Below are 26,623 nucleotides of genomic sequence, written 5' to 3' on the forward strand. Positions count from 1 at the left end.
TATCACCTTGACATGAAGTTAAACTACGCAAGAATCGGTTGCCTGTGTGCTAACTCGCACCAAGTCCCGTTCACCCATCACCCCTGTGCTCACTGACCCGTGTCCTAACTCGCACCAAGTCCCGTTCACCCATCACCCCTGTGCTCACTGACCCGTGTGCTAACTCGCACCAAGTCCCGTTCACCCATCACCCCTGTGCTCACTGACCTACATTGGCTCCCGGTTAAACCACGCCTCAATTTTAAAATTCTCATCCTTGTTTTCAAATCCCTCTAGTCATTTGACGCCGAGCCACGTAAGGAGAAATTAGGACAGGTGATCAAAAGCTTGGTCAAAGAGGTAGGATTTAAGGAGCGACTTAAAGGACGAGAGAGAGGTAGAGAGGTTTGGGGAAGGGATTCCAAACCTTAGTGTCTAAACAGCTGAAGGCACAGCTGCCAATGGTGGAGCAAAGACAATTTGGGATGCGCAAGAGGCCAGAATTGGAGGAGTGCAGAGATCTCGGGGGGTTGTAGGGCTGGAGGAAGTTACAGAGATAGGGAGGGGGGGGGGGGGGGGGGGCGAGACCATGTAGCGATTTGAAAACAAGGATGAGAGTTTTAAAAAGCGAGGTGTTGCTGGACCGGGAGTCAATGTAGGTCAGTGAGCACGGGGTGATGGGTGAACATGACTTGGTGCGAGTTAGGACACGGGTCAGCGAACACAGGGGTGATGGGTGAACATGACTTGGTGCGAGTTAGGACACGGGCAGCAGAGTTTCGGATGAGCTCAAGTTTACAGAGGGTGCAAGGTGGCAGGCTGGTCAGGAGTGTGTTGGAATAGTCGAGTCTGGAGGTAACAAAGGCTTAAATATACCCATTAAGGCTAACCTACAAGGTACAGCACAATTTTTCTTCAACTTTTACTTGCTGAAAGTTGAACCGAGAGTTGCCAGAGTTCATGTTTGCTATTTTTTTAATGAAATCCTTGATGATAGCAAAGAGACATTATAATTAGTATCAATATATAATTAAAAAACCTGCTCCTACCTCATTCAATTTTAATGCAGCACTCTCGTTCTCAAAAACCAAAGGACACAAGTTAAAATTAGAAAGTTAGGAGCAAGTCAGATGGAATTTCTTTCAGCCAAAGGGTAATGGAGTGATGAGATAAATTGAGCAGAGAAGACTGTTGCACAAATGGGTTTGCAAGAAAGCCTTTTACAGGCTTTCTGCTGAATACTGTTAACCTTGTTAGTAGAGCATGCAGATCTCCTGCTAATGATCGGTTAAACCTTGTTTAGATAGTGTGTCATTGATGTGTACCAAGTAATGAGACACCCTGCCCCCATTCTTACTCATGTTTATAGGATGATGGCATGGGAGACTGCTGGGATCAGGTACTGCCAGTTTCTGGCGTCTTGCGGAATGTGCAGGAGTAAGCATAGCCTGAGACAGGGAGGATGATTGACGTGCAGGCCCAAATGGGAGGGGCTCAAGGTTCGGCAGAACTAATGTGTGATTGTGGGTATACAGGTTGACTATCCCTTATCCGAAAACCTTGGGACCAGCTGTGTTTCGGATTTCGGAAATTTTCGGATTTCAGAAGGTATATTTTTATGAGACTGGGAAACTCTGAACATTAAATGAATTTGGTAATTAGTACCTGTATTTGTATTTAATATAAATTTTAAAAGTTCAGGCTACCTCTTGCGACTGTTCTGTGTCTCATTCCCCTTCCTGCTTCTCTGTGCTGCCGCTCCCAGTCAGTTTACAGCTCCCTCTGCTCCGTGTTTCATTCCCCTTCCTGCTTCTCTGTGCTGCCGCTCCTGGTCTGTTTACAGCTCCCCCTGCTCCGTGTCTGAATTCCTTGACTTAGCGGGGGTCTGGGGCTCGACTGCCGCCGCCAGTTGTGGGAAAGCCGGATATCGGCTGACTCCTACGCTAAGCTGGCCCGCAAATCAGGTCAGAAAAGCATCGGCCACGTCGGGTCATGTTTGACGCCACTCGGGTTATGTCGTGCGCATGACTTACGCTCCACAAAAAAACTTTTGGTTTTCAGAGGTTTTCGGTTTTCAGAAGTGCGGATAAAGGATAGTCTACCTGTATAAGTTAGGACGTAAAGCTTGCATGTTAGGATGTTCTCGGTGCAAGACTGGACCACTCAAATCTTACCACAAGGCCCTTCGAGAGTGCTTGCTTCGGAACTGCGTCAGTGTTAGGCCTTGCCAGGTTGTATCTCAATGTCTTATTTAGTGTGTTATAATTGTACTCTTGCATATTAACTGGTTAATGAAACTTTTATACTTTGGAACAAAACACCCTCTAGTCTGTGTGTGCAAGGGATATGGTACAAAGGCAGGCAAAGTGGGTTTAACCGAATCTATGAAAACCTGTTTGGGTCTAATGATATTTTCCTGTTTTGGAAAATAGGGAATAATGTTCTATTTAACATAAGGCTGACTGCAAAAGGCAAAGTAAAGAGTTGAGTAATTGTAGTTCTCTACTGGTCTCCCTGTCTGCAAGAGAAAAACAGAAGGAGTAAAACGTGTACCTACCTCCAAGTACACAATAGGAGGCTCATTATGATTGTGTAATTATGGATCACTGCGCTATTCATGTCACATTCCAGGAACACCGTGGGGACAGATGTTGGCACACACATTCATCAGCATATATGCAAATCAGAGACATGTGTTTGGGCTTCTATGGTTCTTGCCTTTGGCAGGCTCAAGATGCAAAAGGCCGTGTGACCGGCTCAAGATACTACCAAAGGCAAGGCCCAATTGCCATGGGCACAGGCCCATATTGTCACAGAGCCACCAGGGTCGAGATGTCTTCACCGAGCAGTACAGCTATGAAATTTGAATTAAAGTCAACGAGCAGTACAGCTATAAAATTTGAATTTGAGTTAAAGTACTAATAAGCTACAAGAACTAAAAGGCAGTGCAATGAAACCAGTGATGCATGCACATAGAAGTCATTTTATCTCTTTGCACATCTAAATTCAATGCTTTCCAAACTTTGAGAAATGTGGTTATTTGTGAATAATTGAGCAATGATCAAGTTGTGTTTTTGTTTTGGGGATAGTTTTCACTGCTCATAATTTATAGTGAAAGCGTACATGTGTTCTTTAGAGAAGACTTTATGATTTTACTATAAATGGCAAACAGCGGAAATCTTTCCTCTCAGTCATCGTTAATACAATGGCCGGAATTTGAAGTTTTTGACCCTCTGGGAGCGTGGGGGCCAGGTAGAGCGCGGGAAACCCGGATGTCCTGGTTTAACTGAGCAAGGCGGTGGTTACACCTTATCTGGAATGGCAAACCTGAAGAAGAATGCCGCCTCCATGGGGTAGACTTCGCCATAAAAAATGAGCTAGTTGAACGTCTCAGAGACTCCCCTTGTGGAATAAGCGAGCGCCTCATGACTCTTCGACTCACCCTAGCCCGGAACCAGTGCGCTACGGTCATCAGTGCGTACGCCCCAACACTGGAAGCCACAGACGAGACCAAAGAGGAATTCTACACCAGCCTCGAACAATCCCTGTCCCGAGTCCCAATGGGCGACAAGCTGATCCTCCTTGGCAACTTTAACGCCAGAGCTGGAAAGGACACAGACCTCTTGGGGAGGTGTGATCGGCAGAGAGCGGGTAGGGAAAGCTAACTCCAACGGTACCCTCCTCCTGTCGAAATGCTTAGAACATGGCCTTGTCATAACCAACACCTTGTTCCGTCAGAGAGGCAAGTACAAGGCTTCATGGCAGCACCCTCGTTCCAAGCACTGGCATCTGCTGGACTACATCATCGTCTGAGCGAGGGACCGCAAGGGCATCCGCATCACACGCGCCATGACAGGAGCGGACGACTGCTGGACAGACCACCACCTAATCTGCTCTGTCATCTCCATCAATGTAGCCCCAAAACAGCGGCGGCAACAGAAACAATGCCGCAGGAAAATCAGCGCTGGAGCACTCAAAGACCCCACTAAGAAAGCCCTATTCAGCCTGCGCCTCACAAACAACCTGACGACTCCCAGTGATGCAGAGACACAGAGTGTCCACAGCGCCTGGTCTGCACTCAAGGCCTCCATAATCAGCACCTGCGAAGAGACGCTCGGTCACTCGACCAGGAAACACCAAGACTGGTTCGACGAGAACGACCAGGAGATCCAGGAGCTAATAAGCCGCAAGCGCAAAGCATTCCTGATCTGGAAACAGCAACAGAACTCGAGAGCAAGAAAGCAGCTCTACAGCCGCCTGAAGGCCGAGGTCCAACAAAAAACTCACGACCTAAAGAACAGATGGTGGGTGGAGAAAGCGCAGGAGATCCAGCAGTTAGCCAACAACCACGACATGCGTGGATTCTTTAACGCAGTCAAGACCACCTACGGCCCAAGCACCCAAGGTCCTACCCCACTGCGGTCCAAGGACGGAGAGGTACTCATCAAGGACAGAGAGGCAGTCAGTGCTCGCTGGAAGGAGCACTTCGAAGATCGTCTTTTTCTTTTCTTCGCTTTTTAAATTGTAGCTACGTTCAAAATATTGGACTTAAAATCTTCTCACTAAAGTCCTTTTCTCAGCCAAAAAACTGGAACAGTAGATGCAACCAGGTCAATAATGTTCTCGCATCAATAGGTTCTCGCCCTACGTTTGAGGAGATACATTGTTGGTGGTTCAGAGAATGAGATAACGCATTAGCAGTGCAGCAAATACACACACACACACACAAACACAAGCGCACACACAAACACATGCGCGCGCAGACACAAACACATGCGCGCGCAGACACAAACACACGTGCGCGCAGACACAAACACACGCACACACATTAGCAGTGCAACAAATACACACACAAACAAACATTAGCAGTGCAGCAAATACACACTCACACGCACAAAAGTATGACAAACCATTTACTCGTTTCAGGAGGGAGATAAGCTGTGACTCATGTATGACGATGCCATCATATGCGAATAATGCAAGAATACATTTCAAAGTGATTTGGAAGAAACTGTACAAAAATACATTTTGGCCCTTTTAAATTCTGCAGAAGTTGCCTTTAAGCATTCAACAAAGCAATTTAATGTTTCAGGAATATCAGAGAGAAAACTATTAAAGCACCCATATCAAAACGAGTAACACTCAAAGGAGGCAATGGCCATCTGGAGAGACACTCTGAAATGCATGCGTGATCTTTTCTTGACCAGAATTACTCTTCCTGAGCAATATAGTATAATTATTTTACACTGGCCTGACTTCAAATCTGTTCTTTAATGTTCTGCTCATACTTTGGGTCATTAGAATATGATAATATTCTTCTGGCTTTTAAGTGATTTAATCACTGTTAATGAGTGGATTCCACATTCAGGTAATTGGTCTCCAAGTGGTGACAGGAGCCACAACCAGAGAATGCATGAATGCAGCCTATTAAAAGAAAGTTTTATTTGACTTCTTCTTCAATCTGAAACTTGACAATTTGTAGAGGGTATCAACTCCTCCTGTTTTCTCCTCAATTCCGCTCTCCTTGGGTCAGGCATCATCTGCTTCTAGCCCTCTAATAATAAATACCTCCCCAAGCCAGCCATTGGTAGGGGTGAATATTTATTCCTGGAAGATAAATGTCCAACTTTCGATAGCACTGCAACCCAGATCAGTAACTTGTTGATTTGTCGGATTGAACTGGGCCTCTCATTGCCATTATGCAGGATCTCGGTGTCGCAATGCACCGCCCCTAAAACTCGACAGGATCTAAAGCATTGGCTTTTTCAGAGTTGAAGGTATTCAGCCAGCATAGAATCATACAGCACAGAAGGCCATTTGTGCCTGTGACAGCTCTTTGAACGAGTTATCCAATTAGTCCTGCTCCCCCGCCCTTTCTCCATAGCCCTGCAAGTATTTCTCCTTCAAGTATTTCTCCAATTTCCTTTTGGAAGTTACTGTTGAATCTGTTTCCACCGCCCTTTCAGGCGGCGCATTCCAGATCACAACTCGCTGCTTAAAAAAAATTCTCTTCATCTCCCCTCTGGTTCTTTTGCAAGCTGCAAGTGGATGATGATTTTAAAAGATACGCATCATGAACCAGTTGGAGGTACTCAACATGTTATCGTGTGCAGTCCATTCCTGTTCCTGTGGATATGGGCACAGAGAACAAAGCAGCTCCTGGTTTGAGAATCTCATTCAGACAGCTCCCGGGATGGCCGGTGTATGATGGTAGAATGGCGGGGCACGGGGTGGTTGGTGTGTGATGGTACAATGGCGGGGCGGGGGATGGCTGGTGTGTGATGGTACAATGGCGGGGCACGGGATGGCTAGTGTGTGATGGTAGAATGGCGGGGCATGGGATGGCTGGTGTGTGATGGTACAATGGCGGGGCGGGGGATGGCTGGTGTGTGATGGTACAATGGCGGGGCACGGGATGGCTGGTGTGTGATGGTACAATGGCGGGGCGGGGGATGGTTGGTGTGTGATGGTAGAATGGCGGGGCACGGGATGGCTGGTGTGTGATGGTACAATGGCGGGGCGGGGGATGGTTGGTGTGTGATGGTAGAATGGCGGGGCGGGGGATGGCTGGTGTGTGATGGTAGAATGGCGGGGCAGGGGATGGCTGGTGTGTGGTGGTAGAATGGCGGGGTGGGAGATGGCTGGTGTGTGATGGTGCAATGGCGGGGCGGGGGATGGCTGGTGTGTGATGGTACAATGGCAGGGCGGGGGATGGCTGGTGTGTGATGGTATAATGGCGGGGCACGGGATGGCTGGTGTGTGATGGTACAATGGCAGGGCGGGGGATGGCTGGTGTGTGATGGTACAATGGCGGGGCACGGGATGGCTGGTGTGTGATGGTACAATGGCAGGGCACGGGATGGCTGGTGTGTGATGGTACAATGGCGGGGCACGGGATGGCTGGTGTGTGATGGTAGAATGGCGGGGCGGGGGATGGCTGGTGTGTGGTGGTAGAATGGCGGGGCGGGGGATGGCTGGTGTGTGATGGTAGAATGGCGGGGTGGGGGATGGCTGGTGTGTGATGGTAGAATGGCGGGGCGGGGGATGGCTGGTGTGTGATGGTAGAATGGCGGGGCACGGGATGGCCGGTGTGTGATGGTAGAATGGCGAGGCGGGGGATGCTCTTTTGAGATTGAAGCTGCGGCACGATAGACCAGAGGAAAAAGAAAGAACTTGCATTTCTATATCATCACATCCCTTATAAAACATCCAGAAATACTTCACTCAAGGTATTACTTTGAACTGCAGTCGTTGTTATTTTGGCAAGTGTAGCAGATACTTTGTGTAATGCAAGATTCCAGAAAAAGCAGCGAGATGCCTGAACATGAATCTTGTTTGTTGAGGGAAGAATGTTGTATAGGACACTGGGAGAACTGCCCAGTCTTCTTGGAATAGTTTATATAGATAATACAAATAAAAGGTTTAACGCTCATCAAAGTCTTACAAATCGACGTTACTTGATTTATCTTTCGCACACGCAGAAACATCACTCATGAATTTTATATGTGGCACAGATAAAATGTCACGAAGCTACTGTTGTTGTTTCATACGATGGTAAAAAGCTTATAATGGGATGTCTGGTTTGGCTCTCCATTCGATGGCCTCCCGAGATGCCGAGTGGAGAAATGAGGCGCCTCCCGCAACAGATCTCAGTGGGCAGGTCGATGTGATGTGTTACATGGTCTGGGACTCATGGCTACAGTCGCACTTTGGGTTGTCCCTCATCTTTCACTTGTGGAGCAGGTGGCCGCAGTGTCCATGCCCTGTGCGGATTGGGTTGAGGGCTGTCCACTGTCTTCGAGGTCCAAGCCAGGGGCCTCTGCTGTTGGGTCAGTGATGAGGTGTTGGTCCTTTGTGTTGCATGTGTCCTGCGATTCCGTCCAACTGGATAGTGGGTCGATACCAGCGGTGTGAATATTAGCTGCTGTTTCCCAGAATGGCCGGCGCGATTTTAAGCGCTTTTGTGGTGGGTTGTTCAAATCTTTGTGAATGGGAAGGTCGATGTTGCTGATGATTTTTTCCATCTCACGGAGCACGGTGGCATCGCGGCGAATGGCAGGCGGGGCAATGTGGGACAGCACCGGGAGCCACTCAGTTGGAGTGGACTTGAGCGTCCCTGACACGGTCCTCACGGCGGCGTTTAGCTGCACATCCACGATCTCTGTGTGTGGCGGCTGCAAGACCAGGAGGCAGAGCAGTGTCCTTCAGCAAAGTAGACCAGGGCTCTGCTGCGGTGCGAAGTGTTCTGGCTGTGGTCGCCCGTGACGTTCCATGAGTCTCCGGACCAGGTTCACCCTGGTATTTACTTTTTGGCCGGTGAGGGTGAGATGAGGCCGATAGGCCAGAGTCCTGTCCAGGGTGACGCCCAGGGTGAACGAAGCTCCTGGCTGCTCATTTTACTATCCCGGTTTCTCTCCTACGTGGCCATATGTTCTTGTACAACAAGAAATTCAACTGACGAGTGCAGGAATTACTTTCGATGAAACTGGTGACATTAAAATGCTGCTCGTCATGCTGCCTAAGGTTCCTTTATTTCACATAAGTCTAGAAATGGCTGTTGGTGATAACAGCTGATGTACATTTAACATGCTAAGCACCACTGACAGGTCATCAACACTACTTCCCAGGCTATTGCTTTATATTGAATTGAAAGTCACCAGAGTTGTCTGACTTCTGGAAAATCAAAGTTATGCCCAAAGGTAACAATAATATTTGATTTTTCAGTCCCTGCGCAGTGAGCCTTGCCCTTTGTTTTTATCTTTTACGCGTCAGCCTTGGCTCAGTTGGTAGCACACTTGAACTCAACCTTCTGACTCAGAGGCAAGTCGCACTCAAGAGACCTGGGCAGATAATCTAGGCCGATAATGAGGGAGTGCTGCACTGTCGGAGGTGCCGTCTTTCGGGTGAGACGTTAAATCGTAGCTCTGTCTGCTCTCTCAGGTGGACGTAAAAGGTCTCTCAGCACTATTCGAAGAGGTGTTCTCTTGAATGTCCTGGACAATATTTATCCCTAGACTAACATCAGTAAAACAGATTATCTGGCCATTTATTTCAATGCTGTTTGCAACAGTGGCTACACTATTGGCTGTAAAGTGCTTTAGGAGATCCTGAGGTTGTGAAAGGCGCTGTATATATGCAAGCTCTTTCTTACCAAACATTGAGTTATCTGCATTACTGAAAGTCTTGTCTCTGTGATGTGTTGTAGTGCCCTTTGACCAATGAGACTTCGGACCAGAGATCACTGTCCTGTCAACCAGTCACTCAATCGTGGCTCACTAAGCACCACTGACCGGAGGGTCAGCTGTCGTTCCTGACTCACCGTGAGCAATGCCATGGGAGGGCTGCTAGGAATATCTCATCACCCCCCGCCACCCCGCCCCACCAAAAAATAGCCATATGCAATAATTAAAAGCCTTAAAACTTCAGCAATTTGTTGGCCAGATCCTGTCTGAAATTAAAACCAGAAAGTGCTGCAACTACATGCCAGGTCGATCAGCACCCGAGGTAGGTTCACAGCTCGGGTGAGGGTGGGGGGGGGGGGGGGGGGGGGGGAGGGGGTGGTGGTGGGGGTGACCCTTCACCAGAATCGGAAAACCCATCTTCCTCTTCAAGATGCTGATTAGCGTCCAGTGTATTCCCAACATTGTTTTGATCTCTGATTTCCTGCATTCACAATGTTTCTTTTGAACTCATTGAAAAAGAAAAGCAAATGAAAAATTATAAATGCTACATAAGAAACATAAGAAATAGGAGCAGGAATAGGCCACTTGACCCCTCGAGCCTGCTCCGCCATTCAATAAGATCATGGCTGATCTTGGGCTCAATGCCACTTCCCTGCCCGCTCCCCATAACCCTTCACTCCCTTATCTTGCAAAAATCTGTCTATCTCCACTTTAAATGTATTTAATGACCCAGCCTCCACGGCTCTCTGGGGCAGAGAATTCCACAGATTTACGACCCTCTGAGAAGAAATTCCTCCTCATCTCAGTTCTAAAACCCAAGGGCCAACAGTATCCTTCCATCCACCACTCCCGTTGAGAACTCACTGGGGGTAAAATTGGGCATGGAGGGGGATGCAAAACAAATCGCTTTTGCACCCACTACACAACACACCCAATTCTTCAGTGCTATTGAAGTCAATGGAACTGAACATGGGGCGGAAGGTTTAACGGGTGACTGATATGATACCGCATGTTCTACGTCCCTGCCCATGTCCAGTTTCACCCCCATTACTCGAACCTGGGATCTTCCTGCTCTAATGACTCAGATACTCACTGGACATATTTTCTGAATCACTCACTGAGTAGGATAAACATTCTTAACGTAGTCAGGTGGAAGTTAGAGTCGAACACCCATATTAATGTTGCAACATATACTGACTTCTAAAAGTACGCCCAATGTTACACCCGTGTTCTTCAGCAATGCCATCCTTCACTTTGATTAATGCATGCAGAAGAAACTAAAGAAACCTGTCCCTACCTGGAGTAGCAGGATATCTCCAGAGGCGAGATGTACTGACTCCAAATGCAGAGTGCAGCTGGCATAAGGAACAGAACAGCCACCCAGCAGCAAGCAACTATCAAAGACATGAAGAGTCCAAAGTCATGGACAGCTGGGATCTGGTGGGAACAAAACAGGATAATTAACGAAGATCTTAAAACAGCAGCATTGGCCAAATTAGGCCGCAAATTAGTACTGAAAGTGGAATAATCTGGGTATTGGATTAGCACACTATCCTTGGGCTCAAATCCAGCCGGGCTGCTTTCCTCTGCAGCTGGCAGTAAGGTTTGTACGGGAAATGGGTCTGTGGCAGTCGCACTGCATTTCCTGGAGGGTGTGAATGTACTGATCATGATTTAGGGCTAAATTGTCAGGTTGTTCAGCGAGGCCAAAAGGGTGGCTGGTTATGGGAAATGGAAACATCGTACTGATGAAGGTGTAGTGCCACTCTGAGGTGGGGACCAAGGCACTAAATTAGGGCACTACAGAAGGAGCTTTACCTTGCACTTAACCATTCTATACCTGATCGAGGAGAATATGATGTTAAGGCCCCTCACATTAATAATCCCAGAAAAGTTATTTGCAAACAATATATTCTAAACATTAAAAAAAGTAAGAGGCAAAGCAACATTGGTGAAGTACACCATGCTTATTATCTGTGTTACTAACTGCTGGGACAGAGGCAGCAACGCTGAACTGCTGAACACGAAGGGAGCGACTAGCACCTGCTTGGCTGTGAATAGCATATACAGGAAACTCTTTGGTATCCGGCGCCGACGGGACCAGCGTGTTGCCGGTTGATCAAAAATTCCGGATGACGGAGAGGGTTATCTACCAAGGCTATTTTTTAGCAAAGAAAAATAAAAAAATCAAGAAGTGTGCAGTGTACAGTAATTGGGTACTCACCTACAGAATGTTGTGTTAAATGGATGGTGGAAGATGCTTGATTAAGTACAGTACTGCCAGTTGAGGGTAATGCAATGCAATGGCTACCGGCAGTGTGGGAGACACACAGTACCCCTGTAAAATGGCGGATCAGAAGAGACTACTGGCAGCGCAGGAGAGTCAGACTCCTGTTACAGGGGGATTGAGGTGTTCCGGCTTCCGACAGCACCAAGAAGCCGAGTAGTGGCAGTTTGGAGAACTACCCCCACTGACTAACTCGGCCACCGCGGGAGACTCGGACTCGGCAACACTGCCGGTTATTGAGGTGTTGTTTTCGGAGTGAGAATTTTGCCGGTTAATAGAGAATTCCGGATATTTATGTGCCGTTTAAACGAGAGTTTCCTGTAAATGACAAATCTATAACTGGGGTTGTGGTCTTCTAGACCAGTGATAACTGCCCTGACCTTTCTGACAATGCAAGATTGGCGAGCTTAGCCCCGGAGTGTGGCTTGAACCCATAACCTCTGACGCACAGACGAGAGTGCTATCGCCTGAGCCAAGTTGACACAAAAGATTCTGCAACGCTGATGCAAAATATGGGCAATAATCAAAGCTGTAATGGCAAGTAAAAAGTGGGTGAAGAAACTAATTAAGATTTTTTTTTACTCATTCTTGCGATGTGGGCGTCGCTCGCTAGCTCAACATTTACTGCCCATCCCAAGTTGCCCTGAGAAGGTGGTGGTAGTGAGCCTTCTTGAACCACTAGCCGTTCGATACAACGGAGTGGCTCACTAGACTACTTCAGAGGGCAGTTACAAGTCAACCATATCGGTGTGGGACTGGAGTCACATATAACAACAACAACTTGTATTTACATAGCGCCTTTAACGTTGTAAAACTTCCCAAAGCGCTTCATAGGAGCGTTAGCAAACAAAACATGACACCGAGCCACGTCAGGAGAATATTAGGGCAGATGAGGTCAAAGAGGTAGGTTTTAAGGAGCGTCTTAAAGGAGGAAGGAGAGGTAGAGAGGCAGAGTTGTTTAGGCAGGGGATTCCAGAGCTTAGGGCCTCAGCAGCTGAAGGTATGCACCAATGATGGAGTGATTAAAATTGGGGATGCGCAAGAGGCCAGAATTGGAGGAGCGTAGATATCTGAGGGTTGCAGGGTTGGAGGCGGTTACAGATATAGGGAGGGGTAAGGCCATGGAGGGATTTGAAAACAAGGATGAGAATTTTAAAATTGAGGCGTTGCTTAACTGGGAGCCAATGTAGGTCAGCGAGCACAGGGGTGATGGGCGAACGGGACTTGGTGCGGGTTAGGACACGGGCAGCCGAGTTTTGGATGATCAAGTTTACGGAGGTTGGCAGATGGGGGACCAGCCAGGAGTGTGTTGGAATAGTCAAGTCTCGGAGGTAACAAAGGCATGGATTAGGGTTTCAGCAGCAGATGAGCTGAGGCAAGGGGAGGAGTTGAGCGATGTTACGGAGATGGAAATAGGCGGTCTAAGTGATAGCGCGGCTATGTGGTCAGACTGAGTAAGGACGGCAGGTTTCCTTTCCAAAAGGACATTGGATCTGGGAAAGTGTATCTGAAATCAAAGCGAGCTGCTCAGCTGTTAAAACAGGTGCGAGGATTCAGTCACGGTCTCAGCTAGGCCATTAATCCTTTAAATATTAAAATATGCTGCTACAAATTGGACATGCTAAACAAGTCAGCAAACTTGTGTCAACGAGGTTACAATAGTTAGCAATAGCAACATTTCATATCATAGAATCATATATCACAGATGGAGGCCATTTGGCCCATCGTGCCTGTGCCGGCTCTTTGAAGGAGTTATCCGATGAGTCCCACTCCCCTGCTCTTTCCCCACAGCCCTGCAAATTTTTCCCCTTCAAGTATTTATCCAATTCCCTTTTGAAAGTTACTATTGAATCTGCTTCCAGCAACCTTTCAGGCAGCGCATTCCAGATCAGAACAACTCGCTGCGTAAAAAAAATTCTCATCCCCCCCCCCCCCGGCTCTCTTGTCAATTATCTTAAATCTGGTTCCCCACCCTCCCACCAATGGAAACATTTTCTCCCTATCTACGCTAACAAAACTATTCATAATTTTGAACACCTCTATTAAATCTCCCCTTAACCTTCTCTGCTCCAAGGAGAACAATCCCAGCTTCTCCAAGTCTCTTCGCATAACTGAAGTCCCTCATCCCTGGTACCATTCGATGTACACACAGCACTCTAATTCTCTGCTCTGTCACTCGGCTATTTAAGAAAGGTGAGAAAGGGAAACCAGGGAATTATAGACCAGTTAGCCTAACATCTGTTGTTGGGAAACTACTTGAGTCTATAATTAAGGATAGGGTGACTGAACGCCTAGAAAATTTTCAGCTGATCAGAGAGCCTGCATGGATTTGTGAACGGTAGGTCATGCCTGACAAAACTCATTGAATTTTTTGAAGAGATGACTAAAGTAGTGGACATGGGAATGTCTATGGATGTTATTTATATGGACTTTCAGAAGGCATTTGATAAAGTCCCTCATAAGAGACTATTGACTAAGGTTGAAACTCACGGAACTGAAGGCAAATTATTGACCTGGTTAGGAAACTGGCTGAGTGGCAGGAGACAGACAGTAGGGATAATAGGCAGGTACCCTAATTGGCAGGATGTGACTAGTGGTGTCCCGCAGGGATCTGTGTTGGGCCTCAACTATTCACCGTATTTGTAAATGACTTAGATGATGGGATAGAAAGTCATATATCCAAATTTGCCGATGACACAAAGATAGGCGGCAATGTAGATGAAAGCATAAAATTACAAAGGAATATTGATAGATTAAGTGAATGGGAAAAACTGTGGCAAATGGATTTCAATGTAAGAAAATGTGAGGTCATCCACTTTGGATCTAAAAAGGATAGAACAGGGTACTTTCTGAATGGTGAAAGGCTAAAAACAGTGGAGGTCCAGAGAGACTTGGGGGGTCCAGGTACGTAGATCAGTAAAATGTCATGAACAGGTACAGAAAATAATCAAAAAGGCTAATGGAATGCTGGCCTTTATATCTAGAGGACTAGAATACAAGGGGGCAGAAGTTATGCTGCAGCTGTACAAAACCCTGGTTAGACCACACCTGGAGCACTGTGAGCAGTTCTGGGCACCACACCTTAGGAAGGATATATTGGCCTTGGAGGGAGTGCAGCGCAGGTTTACCAGAATGATACCCGGACTCCAAGTGTTAAATTACGAGGAGAGATTACACAAACTAGGGTTGTATTTCCTAGAATTTAGAAGGTTAAGGGGTGATCTGATCGAAGTTTTCAAGATATTAAGGGGAACAGATAGGGTAGATACAGAGAAACTATTTCCGCTGGTTGGGGAGTCTAGGACTAGGGGGCAGAGTCTAAAAATTAGAGCCAGACCTTTCAGGAGTGAAATTAGGAAACACTTCTACACACAAAGGGTAGTAAAAGTTTGAAACTCTCTTCCGCAAACGGCAATTGATGCTAGATTAATTGTTAATTTTAAATCGGAGATTGATTGATTTTTGTTAACCAAAAATATTAAGGGATGTGGGGCAAAGGAGGGTATATGGAGTTAGGTCGCAGTTCAGCCATGATCTCACTGAATAGCAGAACAGGCTCGAGGGGCTAAATGGCCTACTCCTGTTCCTATGTTCCCATGTTCTGTGTACCTACAGCCATCTGCATTGTGGAGCTCTGAATATCAGGGGAAACTGGAATGGCCAGCGTGAGCACTCTGCTTCACCTAATTGACAGATTACACTGAACGCCTCACTTTCTGGATTAAGAGCCGCCAGTCAGATCGGCCTTGTGAACAAACATTGTTGAAAAAAAAATGCAAACAGAAGTAAACAGGGAAATATGTCGATCATGCAAATGGAATAAATTAGCAGACTGCACAGCAACAAGCCTGTTATAATTAACTAACCTGGGAAAATATATTTGCCGCATAGGCAGCTGCTGTGGTGAATGAGGTGAAGAAGGTGGCTTTCCCTGCTGTTTTGATGGTATGAATCATCCTCTCCTGTGGGTCGCGAAGGTGGTTCGCTTGACGGAAAGTGTTGATGAAAACGAAGACATCATCCACCCCTGAAAATACAATGTTTATTGCTGAAAATAATAAATTTTAAAAAACCACCCGGCCTTTTGACCCTTTGAGAACGAAGGGGTGGGGATCTCGCTGTGTCCGTCAATGCGCTTGGATGAAATGCCGATGTCTGCTATTTTAACAAAGGTTTCGTTTAAATGAGTTAATGCTTTCTTTCAAGTGGCAGGAAGAGACATTTCGTACAAATGCACTATTTAAAAACAGAAAGCGATTTCAGCCCCTAGAGATAGGATTTGATAACAGTCCCCACCGCATATAGTAGGCGTGTTCAAGCGAACATGATTTGCCTGCTATATGCAGTGAATGGTAAATCCATCTGACTCCCTTGTGCCTAAGATTTTGAAGAGGTAAAGATTTATGATCCCTAATCTTGTTAAAAAGGGGTGGGGACTGTATTACATGATGCTAAATCGGTCCAAGTCAGCTAATGATTTATTTAAACGGATACCCACAGATTATCTGTATTTAGTGAACAGCTGATTGAAGCTTGGCTGTTTGCACAGTTAACCAGGGCAGTCGGAAAGTGGAGACTTCGGGCAGCTTCAATCAGCTGGTCCTGGGGCACTAAAAAACAGATAAAGGGGTGGACATCGCACTGAGGCACTCAGTTGCTCAGGTAAATAGTTAAAATAACTTAATCCCGCTTTAATTAACTAGGTGCGAAAAACTTTTTGAATTGCCTGAAATAAGCCGGCGTGCTTAATGTGTTACAATTGAATTCAATGGTACTGGCAAATGGTTAGTGTTATTTGCCCGATACAAGCATAGATGATGCAAGTGCTGGGAACTTTACTTCAAAAATTTGGGTAGAATTAAACTTACAGTATAATGTTTTAAAAGAATCCTGTTCTCAACTACCTCTTTCCCTCACACCGCTTCTCCAAACTGCGTACGAGGCTGAGATTCCTATTTGCTGCAAACTCGGAGTAGCCTCTCCTCACCTGGGATTGCTGAGTTCATGAAAAGCTGATTTTCGATTGGTCTTTTAATTTGAATTCCGGGAGCCCTGTGACCATGAACTGGCCCCCTCCCCCCCGCCTTTTAAAATCGAGTTTCTAAAGACAAGTGGCGGTCTTGGAGTCCCAACTGGATCCAGTCTACAGAAACTGAATTTAGCGATGTCAGATTTAAAGAACACGGCCTAGAAATTCAGTTGGGCGCGCCAGCCGTTGGCGCCTTAGGAGGAGTAGATCTCGAGCGCTAGGCGCTTAGCGCCCGGGCGCAGCGCGATCTGCGCCTCGCCCCAACTTCAGTACACATTTAGCGCCAGTGCAAAGTCTTAGCGCGCGCCCTGCTGCGCGCGCAGATCATGACGTCATTTCGTCGTGCAACGCCCTTTGTGCACCCCGAACCGGAACTTCACTCGCGCCGGCCCATTGTGCGCCGGGCGGCCCTAACGACTGTGAAGTGGAACGGTACACAGCCGAGGCGGGCCGCGGGGAGCGCTAATTAAAGGGCACTTACCCTGCACTATAAAGGCCAGCCATTTTGCAGCATTCACTCTTGTGCAACGGTTTTTTGGAGAGAGACCAAGGAGGAGAGCTTACTGGTTTGGACCAACACTAGGACAGGTATTTTTGGCTCAGGCCAGAGCTTAGCAATTATCTTTGCCTTCATTGAGAGCTCAGTGTTTGCCAGCATATAATGGGGGCTGCATTGGGCCAACGCTGACTTTCAGCCTTATGCCAGAAGGGCTTACAGACGCCGTGAGAGAGTGGCAGCCCTGGCTAGACGCAGAGGGGGCAACAGGCGTCGCCAACTGAGGCCTTACCCACCCAGGGTATACCGCCAGCAGTCCTCCTATCTGACCATGTCTGCCGCGATGTGTGTAAGGAGGCTGCGATTCAGAAGGGAGGTGGTTGCAGACATCTGCCAGCTGCTTCACAGAGATCTGCAGCCACAGCTGATGCGCAGGACGTCTCTGTCGGTGGCAGTGAAGGTGACGGTGGCTCTCAACTTCTATGCCACCGGCTCCTTCCAATCCGCTGCTGGGGACATCGCTAACATCTCCCAGTTCGCCGTGCATTGCTGCATCCGCCAGGTGACCGAAGCCCTTTTCAGAAGGAGACATCAATTCATCTCCTTCCCCATGACCCTGGACAAGCAGCAGCAGCGTGCAGTGGGATTTGCAAGAATAGCGGGCTTCCCCATGGTGCAGGGCGCCATTGACTGCACGCATGTGGCTTTGCGGGCACCTCTGGAGCATGCCGAGGATTACCGCAACCGGAAGGGCTACCATTCCCTCAACGTACAGCTGGTGTGTGACCACAGGCAGCGCATCCTAGCTGTCAATGCCCGCTTTCCAGGCAGCAGCCACGATGCCTTTATCCTGCGACAGACAACTGTGGCTGACATGTTCCAGGCACAGCCTCACCCAAGAGGATGGCTTATTGGAGACAAAGGCTATCCTTTGTGTACCTGGCTCATGACCCCGCTCCGCGCGCCCACGACCCCTGCTGAAGAGGCATACAGCGAGAGCCATCAAGCGACTAGGAACATCATAGAACAAACAATCGGCGTCCTCAAGCAACGGTTCCGCTGTCTCGATCGCTCCGGGGGAGCCCTCCAGTATTCGCAGGAGCGAGTCTCCCAATTCGTCGTCATTTGCTGCATGCTGCACAACCTGGCTATCCGCAGGACTCAGGCACTGCCACCTCACGTTGGACCACCACCTCAGGAGGAGGAGCATGAGGAGGAGGAGGACGAGGAGTACCAGCCCAGGAGGGAGGCAGAAGGTCCAAGGGCCGCCCGTCGGCGGCTTATTGAACGTCACTTCTAGGCCCCCTGTCAGGGAATGGCTTGTGCCAATGAAAGAACATGATTGCAGCCGCTCCGCAAGCCCTCAGCCGGTTAAGGTAACAAACACTTCAAAGGTCAAACATGGACAATATTAATAAATAAAATGCTTTATTGTACAAACTCGGGGCCCTTCTCACATGAAAACCAAAAACAGACGAAACCCCCAAAAAACACTCAAACACATTACTCGCTCCCACAATCTGGAGAGGATTAACAAAACAGTGCAACTAAAATGGCTGTCATCCTCGGCCTTCGTTAAAAACAAACATCACATCCTCGGCCTTCAAAAAACAAACATCCAATTCTCGGCCTCAAAAAACAAACATCCAATTCTCGGCCTCAAAAAACAAACACAACTGGCCACATATTCGACTTTTTGGCCCGCTAGGGCGATGCCTTGGCCATCTTTGTGTGGCCCCCACCCGCCCTGCTGCTCCTCCTCAAAGTAAGGCCATTGGCTGCTGCAAGGCTGGGGGCAGGCTCCAGAGGGGCACATGTCGTGACGGCAGATGCCCTTGGGGGTCGGCCTAGTCGAGGTCTGGCCGTCGAGCGGGCGGCTGTTGAATGCTGCAGCTGTGGCTGGCCAGCATCAGTCGCTGCAGCAGCTCCTGGCAGCTCCACTGGGGGAGTGGCAGTGGCGGATGGAGGAATGGGGGCAAGCTGGCGGATGGCAGGCGCTCGCTGGTCGCCTGAGACACTGGCACTCGCCCGGGCCAGCACTGCAGCATGCGCACCAATCTGCCGAGGGACAGACCGCTGTGCTGCTGCAGCGCGCCGGGTGCCCTGGCGATGCCTGGCTGACACAGCGAGTGTGGCGGCAGTGAGTGCCCGTGTTGACCTGTTCAGTGACCTCATCAGAGCACCCAGTGACTGCACGGCACCACTGATCAGCTGCCCACTCGCTGCCTGAGCTGCCCCGAATGCCGCCCGACTCGCTGCCTGCTCTGCCCCGAATTCCGCCAAACTGATGGCCTGTGAGGCCCCGACGTCGGTCACACTCCGAGAGAGGGACTCGATGGCCTCAGGCAACCGTGCCACTACCCCCATGAGCTCCGTGTGCCGGCGCTCCGAGTCCGCGGACAAGTCCTCGAGGCGTTCCATCTCCTCGGCGAAGACCATCTCCGGACTGGAGGCCGGACTCTCCCTCTGGGGAGAAGGCCGCCGAGCTGGCCGACCCTTCCTGCGTTGCTGGACGCCGCTGGGCCCAGCAATTGGACTCCCCTCCGACCCTTCCCCCCTCTGGGGAGAAGGCCGCTGAGCTTCCACCCCCCTCCCTCGTTTCTGCAGGCCGCAGGTCCCATGAGCTCCCCTCCCCTCCGACACGCTCCCCTCCAAGGAAGACGTGTCCCCTACATTCGCATGGGTTGCCGCGGTTGAGGGTTCCCCTGATGGGCCGCCTTCCTCTTGCTCCTCCTCCTCCTCCTCTTCTGAGGGGCTGTCACTGGCAAGTTCAGGGACCTCCTCCTCACCATCTGAAAGCAGGAAGGCACAAGAGTAGCTTTAGAGTGAGGAGAGGGCGTCAGCGAGGGATGCATGAGTGGTGGCATTCAGCGCATTGGTCGGACAGTGGCAAAGGATGTAGATCTGATGTGCAAGTGGGACGAGAGAGGTCCAAAAGGTGATGTCCTTACCATTGGTGCCCAGAACAGGGTCGGCATCTCCACATGCAACGGGGCCAATCACCCGGCCACCCATGATGCGCTCCACGCGATGTTGCAGCTCGGTGAGCGGCTGGATCTGGGGTCGGCCTCCCCCGGTCGCAGTCCGGCTCTTATTATTGGCCAGCTTGGCCTGCAAGAGAAAGGACGGCCTCTAAGTACAGTGTGTAGCCCTGATCTTGTGTGCACTGCCTCCCATGGTGGAATAGCCTGGCCAGTGTGTAGCCCTGATCTTGTGTGCACTGCCTCCCATGGTGGAATAGCTTGGCCAGTGTGTTAAGTGCAGAATGTGCAATTGATGTTCATGCCTGTCCCATAGCTGCTGGATGAGGGCTGGCCATTAGGGCTTTCAGGTCCCTTTGCCCATAATGTGAGGTGCACATGCAAGGATGAGGAGGACACTGGAAAGGGTACTCACCCTGACAATCCGAGTGAGGTCATTAAACTTTTTGCGGCATTGGACACCGGTCCTGGGGACCTCGCTGTTGGCTGACACCTTGCTGGCGACATGCCTCCAGGCTCTCCGGTAGACGCGGACCGGCGCCTTCCTGCCATTGTCCGGGTGCAAAATATGGCGCCTCTTCTCCACACCACCAACCTGCACACTCAGATCAAGCTCTGAGAAGCGCTGCGCTCGTTCACGGGCCTTCTGCATGGCTTCAGGCGCTATTTGGGTCCAGCAGCAGTGTTCAGGCCTAGCTGGAGGGCTCCACTATCCAGGGCGTGGCAGCAGACCAAGTCGACCCTTCCCCCTTAAGAGCTAGCCGGCGCCAGGGTGTCTGCTGTCAATCACGAGATGGCCGCACCTGCGCTGCGCCCGGCCTTGGCGCTCTCGCTCAGCACCTCCGGCTTAGCGCCTAAAGAGAGGCGTGCAGCGCCAGTTTTAGCGTTCGAGCAAACTCTTAGGGTGAAGCTAATGAATATCGGAGAAGTGGCCTCGATTTTGCGCCGGGCGCAAACTTTAGCGGCCGCCCGACTTTACCGCCCCAAAAGTGGCTACAATGAATTTCTAGGCCCACCACTATAAAAGGCACTGAAATATGCTTGGTAATATTATTTGAAAAATTCTCCCTCTTTACTTCCCCAAGCACCACAAACATGCTGACTTCTACAGCACGGTTCTTAAATAGTGGTTCTTCATACACAAGATGGGACAGTGAGCATAGAGATCAGCTGTTTGACTGTAAAGGCCATCACATGGTTCGAGAGCTCAACCCTATCCTTGTCCCCAACTGCGCCCAAACCGGCTTGTTTGGTACTTGGGGAAGAGGAAGAGTTAAGAAGCAGCACTGGCACCAATAAAACAACACAAATAAATGATGTGAGGATGCATTTTATATCGTTGCGTCGTATGTTGTGAAGAAGAAAAAAAGGCTTGCCAAATCTTTTTTCATAAAAATAGGGAACGTTTCAATCTGCACATAAAGTGCTATGATGTGTATATTTAATTCTTAATTCTACTACAATATCAAAGATTCCGATGGGTAGCAGGGAGATTTAGTGCATTATATCTTTGATCCAAGTATACATCATTTATCTAAAAATGTTCTGGATGAAAGCTACAATTATCAAGATGTCTATAGGTGACCAATTCACAATCCTGTACTTATATAACAGAGAGGTGGGGACAAGAGTCACAGGAGCTCTGATGATAGTTGACCGATGATGACTGGTATAACTGCTTGCAGCCTCGAGATCCCATAACACCAATGTTCTAACTGAGAAATCATTGTCAATTTTATGTAATCAATCTAAAGGTCAGATGTCTTCGCTAATATTTCCTCCCTCTGTGCGTAGATCTGTGCTGGGAGTGAATATTGTAAAATTTACAATATGCACTAAGTGTTATACCTCAGTAAGAAATTTTACATCTTAGAAAGTGACCTGCCTGCTACATTGAGGTTCAGTCAATGGATCAGAATTATAAACAGTTCAGGATGGTGCTTATTGGGAGTTGCTTCTAGATTATGTGACTTATACCCAATAGGGATAGGTTAATCAAAGTCCACTTTCTTGGGTTAAACAACTGAGTTAGCTATTTGGCAGCCCATTGGTACACAGCTACTGGTTATCATTTTAGGGTGAATTAGCTCTGAAAGTAATCATGTTGCATCAAACTTGCACCCAGGTCTGATTTACTGAAAAGTGTTCAATCATTGTCCACAGAACAGGCGAAAAATTGGCTGAACTCTTGATAATTACCCAAAGCTGCCATTCATTCATCATTGGGAGTTGAGAATGCAACCTTTGAATTGCCATCTTGAAGTTTCTACAATGTAAAACAGACACCAGACGAGGAAGATTTCTTTGCAGACCTGTTTATGAAGGAAGCATTTACAAAGTCCCTAAACCTTCCATAAAAAAGACACCTTCCTCCCAGAAGTATGATTTTAAAAATAGAAGTCTTGTTTTTCTAACCACTTACTTGTGTGTCTTACAAGATGTGGCACTATTGATGATTAAGGATGTCAGTGAATGATGAGCACTCAAACCATGAACCCGCTGTGCTGCCCCATCCTGCTCACGATTCAGTTTTGGAATTAACAAAGGTTTTGTATTTCTTCAAGAGCACGGCAACCTCCTTTTCTACAAAGCAGCCTGGCTGGGACGATTAAAGTCTATAGCTATACTTGCGCTGCCACTTTTGTGCCCAATGTAACGGGGTTTTGGGCACGCATCAATGTACAGGTGGCACTTCAAATCAGGTACGATGAAGCACTCTAAAGCCATGAGATTCGAAAACCCTCTCCAGGAGGTTGTCTCGCTGCTTGCAGTTCCCCAACAGGCCAGTATAAACATGTTTTACTTAGAGCCCAGTCGGATTCCATGAGCCTGGTTTCTGAATCGGCTCCTGTTAAACCCAGTTTGCATCGACTGATGGCAGAATTGCAGAGCAAGTCTTACCTGGGTGTACAAGGCTGCTGTTGGTCTACGGATTTCACAGCAGAAGTGCCGGGGATCTAGCTCCGGGAGACCGAGCTCCCAGCAGACCAACATAAACAGTCCTTTAGAGTTGAACAAACCTCTCTGCACTGTGTAAATACTGAACTTGAGATATGAATTGGCAGCAGATTTACATTCCCTGCATTGGCCAGCTGTGGGTTGCAACATCAAAATGGAAACGTTTGAAAGAAAAGACAGGGAAAAGAGCAGACAAATGCAAACACTTCTGTTTTACTTTGGCTGAATAGTAGGACTTGAGTAATGGAGGCTTAGAACCCTATTAGATATGGTGTGCAGCTAAGCATGCATGTGTTCCATATTCAGCGAAGAGCCAGTCAAAGGAACTCACTGGGCTGAAGACTGAAGTGTTTTATGAAAAAGGCACTGATGGCCTATTTCATTAGCTCTCTATAACGGAAACCATTAATGATATTCAAATGCATTATGTTATAACAATAATTACATTTTAATGTCCAGAAACAAATGACAAAACAGACGAAATGCAATTCCGTAGAACAGATAAATCCAAATGCAGTGCGATTGTCACAGAATATTTAATTACCTTGCTATTCAAATAAAAAAAACACATCTTATTTGTTTTTTTGTTAAATCTGGTTAAAAACTGAGGAAAACAGTAAAAAAAAGGTCTGTGATTGACTGGTTGAAAATGTGCAAATGACCAGGGATAATCTTCCTGATGGTAAGTGCCCCTCTGCACATCAGCTCCTAATGTCCTTGTTGACTGTCTTATAGTATGGTCGGCCAAATCATCAATGGATTGTCCAGAGGTCCCCCCTTCGCCAAGCACACAGGAACCTCATACACCAGCGCAACCTGACATGAATCTCGTCATTCATGTGGAAATGACTTATGAAATGATACTGGGCAGCCTGCTGGTGGTGCTGTCCAGGGAGAGTATAAATACTCAGGCATGGGCCCAGCTTGCTCAGGACATTCTTTAACAGGAACTAGTGAAGGACACAACTAGATCTCCATGTTGAAAAACAGTTGATTAAAGCCTTGTTTAATACTCAGACCAAGTGCCTAGTAGTTTTATACGTCGGAACCCATCTTGTCTGCCTGTATTTCCTGACTCACTTTCACATACACTAATTTTTTTTAGCAGTTATTTATTCCAGTTTCCTCCCCTCTCCTTGGTTCACCTGCAATCATTCCTTGGCTGAGACAATCAGGCAAGTGATCCTGCTCCATACCATCAGCGGAAGCCTCTGTGCAACTAACCACCTGGTGCAATGGTGAGGAGGCCCAGGATCACTCGGTCACCAATTAGCTCCCCCTCCCTTCCTCGTGGGAGGCCACGAGGCGCCTTTCACTAAAAGCAGGGCTGAGATCAGGGCCTTTCCATGAAAGGCATGAAGATAGTACTCCCTGTATTGTAGTACTCCATTGTAAGATGTAGGAAGGGCCACTGTGCCATTGTAGAATGACAAATTCTACCCAAATTCCTGCTTTCAGTCCACCTCCGCATCATAAACTGTAGCAATAAGAGGTGACTGAGGAATAAAGCTCTCCCTTTATAACATTTTGAGATTATAGGGTAATTAAGTAAATTAGTCAACATTATTTCTTGATCTCTTTATGCTTCGGTATCTATCTTTTACTTGTGGTATAAACAGAATCGTTTTGGCTGTGAGGGGGTCCATGTGGAGTGGGGTTGGGCAGGCACTTCCAGTAGGCATGGACCTACAGCACAAAACCGTCTCTACTTTACACTAAATTGGTAATCTCACTCAGAGGGGCGCCCAAGATTGCCAGCATGGAAAAATGCTTTTCTGGTGTAGTAGAGGTTTCCGTCTGAGATTGGGGCTGAGGCATATTGAGGGATCTCTGCTCTGCATTTAACCATGCTGTATCCAGTCTGGGCATGTTTGATGCTGATACTGGGTACCTGTAATGGAAAGTGTTCCATTCGCCCAGCATTAACATCCTCACTTTGATGAGCATGAAAAAAAGAAACAGAACTGGGTAACAGTAGAACAAAGATACATAGATACATAGAGATAGGAACAGGAGTAGGCCATTCGGCCCTTCGAGCCTGCTCCGCCATTCAATGAGATCATGGCTGATCTTCGTCTGAGATCATAGCTGATCTTACCAGTTCAGTACCCCGTCCCCGCCTTTTCTCCGTAACCCTTAATCCCCTTAGCCTTCAGAAATATATCCAATTCTCTCTTGAAAATATTTATTGAATTAGCCTTCACAGCCCTCTGTGGCAGGGAATTCCACAGGCTCACCACTCTTTGAGTGAAGAAATTCTTCCTCATCTCTGTTTTAAATGATTTGCCCGCTATTTTTAGACTGTGGCCCCTGGTTCTGTGCTCCCCGGCCATTGGAAACATTCTCTCTGAATTCAGCCTGTCCAGGCCTGCCATAATTTTATATGTTTCGATGAGATCCCCTCTCAATCTTCTAAACTCCAGTGAGTACAAGCCCAAACTATTTAATCTCTCTTCGTAGGTCATTCCCGCCATTCCAGGTATCAGCCTGGTGAATCGTCGTTGCACTCTTTCCATGGCAAGAACATCCTTCCGCAGATGGGGCGACCAAAACTGTACACAATACTCCAGATGCGGTCTCACCAGCACCTTGTACAGCTGTAGTAAGGTATCCCTATTCCTATACTCGAACCCCCTTGATATGAAGGCCAACATACCATTTGCCTTCTTAATCGCCTGTTGCACCTGCATGCTCTCCTTCAGTGACTGGTGCACAAGAACACCCAGGTCCCTCTGCACTTCCCCATCTCCCAATCTATTGCCATTTAGATAATAATCTACCCTCCTGTTTTTACCCCCAAAGTGGATAACCTCGCATTTATCCACATTATAGTGCATCTGCCACGTATCCGCCCATTCCCCCAACCTGTCCAAATCGCACTGTAGCCTCCTGACATCCTCATCAGAGCCCACCCCTCCTCCTAGTTTAGTGTCGTCAGCGAATTTGGAAATATTGCATCCAATTCCCTGATCCAGATCATTTATATATATTGTGAACAGCTGGGGTCCCAGGACAGATCCTTGCGGCACCCCGCTGGTCACTGCCTGCCACTCCGAAAACGAGCCGTTTATTCCAACTCTCTGTTTTCTATCTGCCAGCCAGTTCTCTATCCACGTTAATACTTTGCCCCCAATCCCATGAGCCTTAATTTTGCATGATAATCTTTTGTGTGGAACCTTATCGAAGGCTTTCTGGAAGTCAAGGTACACCACATCCACTGGCTCTCCCCCATCTATTCTACCAGTTACCTCCTCAAAAAATTCCAGCAGATTAGTCAAACACGATTTACCCTTTGTAAATCCATGTTGACTCTGTCCGATCCTTTCCCCATTTGTCAAGTGCTCCGCTATTTTATCCTTAATAATCACTTGTGCGATAAACTTTGAATCCTTTCTATGTGTTTTAGCTATATAGGTTCCCCTCCACCGGTTTATAAATATATAAATGAAAATATACACCTCCAGAGAAATGAAAATGCAACTTCTGTAAGGTCACAGCAAATGAAACCATTGAGAGATCACTTACCAATACCCACAATGACAAAGGCAGCCACTCCGTTTAAGATGCCCAGGTACTGGATGCCAAACACCACGTGGTACAGAAACAGGGCGACCAGGCAGCTCAAACCAATACTGGCAATCCCAAAGAATGTCAGGAAGGCTGGTGGAAACATAAAACAGGTGCGAGATTCAGCACAGAGTAGAATAGAAA

General features: G+C 47.9%; 1 protein-coding gene across 1 annotated transcript in view; it reads right to left on the bottom strand.

Annotated features, from left to right (window-relative positions):
* disp3 (dispatched RND transporter family member 3) overlaps positions 1 to 26,623 on the bottom strand; it is a 608,183-nt gene that overhangs the window by 194,483 nt on the left and 387,077 nt on the right. Inside the window, exons 8-10 of the mRNA XM_085966861.1 lie at positions 26,438 to 26,572; positions 15,315 to 15,475; positions 10,459 to 10,598 (exon numbers count right to left, since the gene is read on the bottom strand). Of these exons, the coding sequence (XP_085822987.1) occupies positions 10,459 to 10,598; positions 15,315 to 15,475; positions 26,438 to 26,572 (436 nt within the window). The remainder of the gene's footprint in view (positions 1 to 10,458; positions 10,599 to 15,314; positions 15,476 to 26,437; positions 26,573 to 26,623) is intronic.

This window comes from Somniosus microcephalus, chromosome 25 (genome assembly GCF_052327205.1).
Source record: "Somniosus microcephalus isolate GS21.2 chromosome 25, FLI_Smic_1.0, whole genome shotgun sequence".
Lineage (NCBI taxonomy): Eukaryota > Metazoa > Chordata > Chondrichthyes > Squaliformes > Somniosidae > Somniosus > Somniosus microcephalus.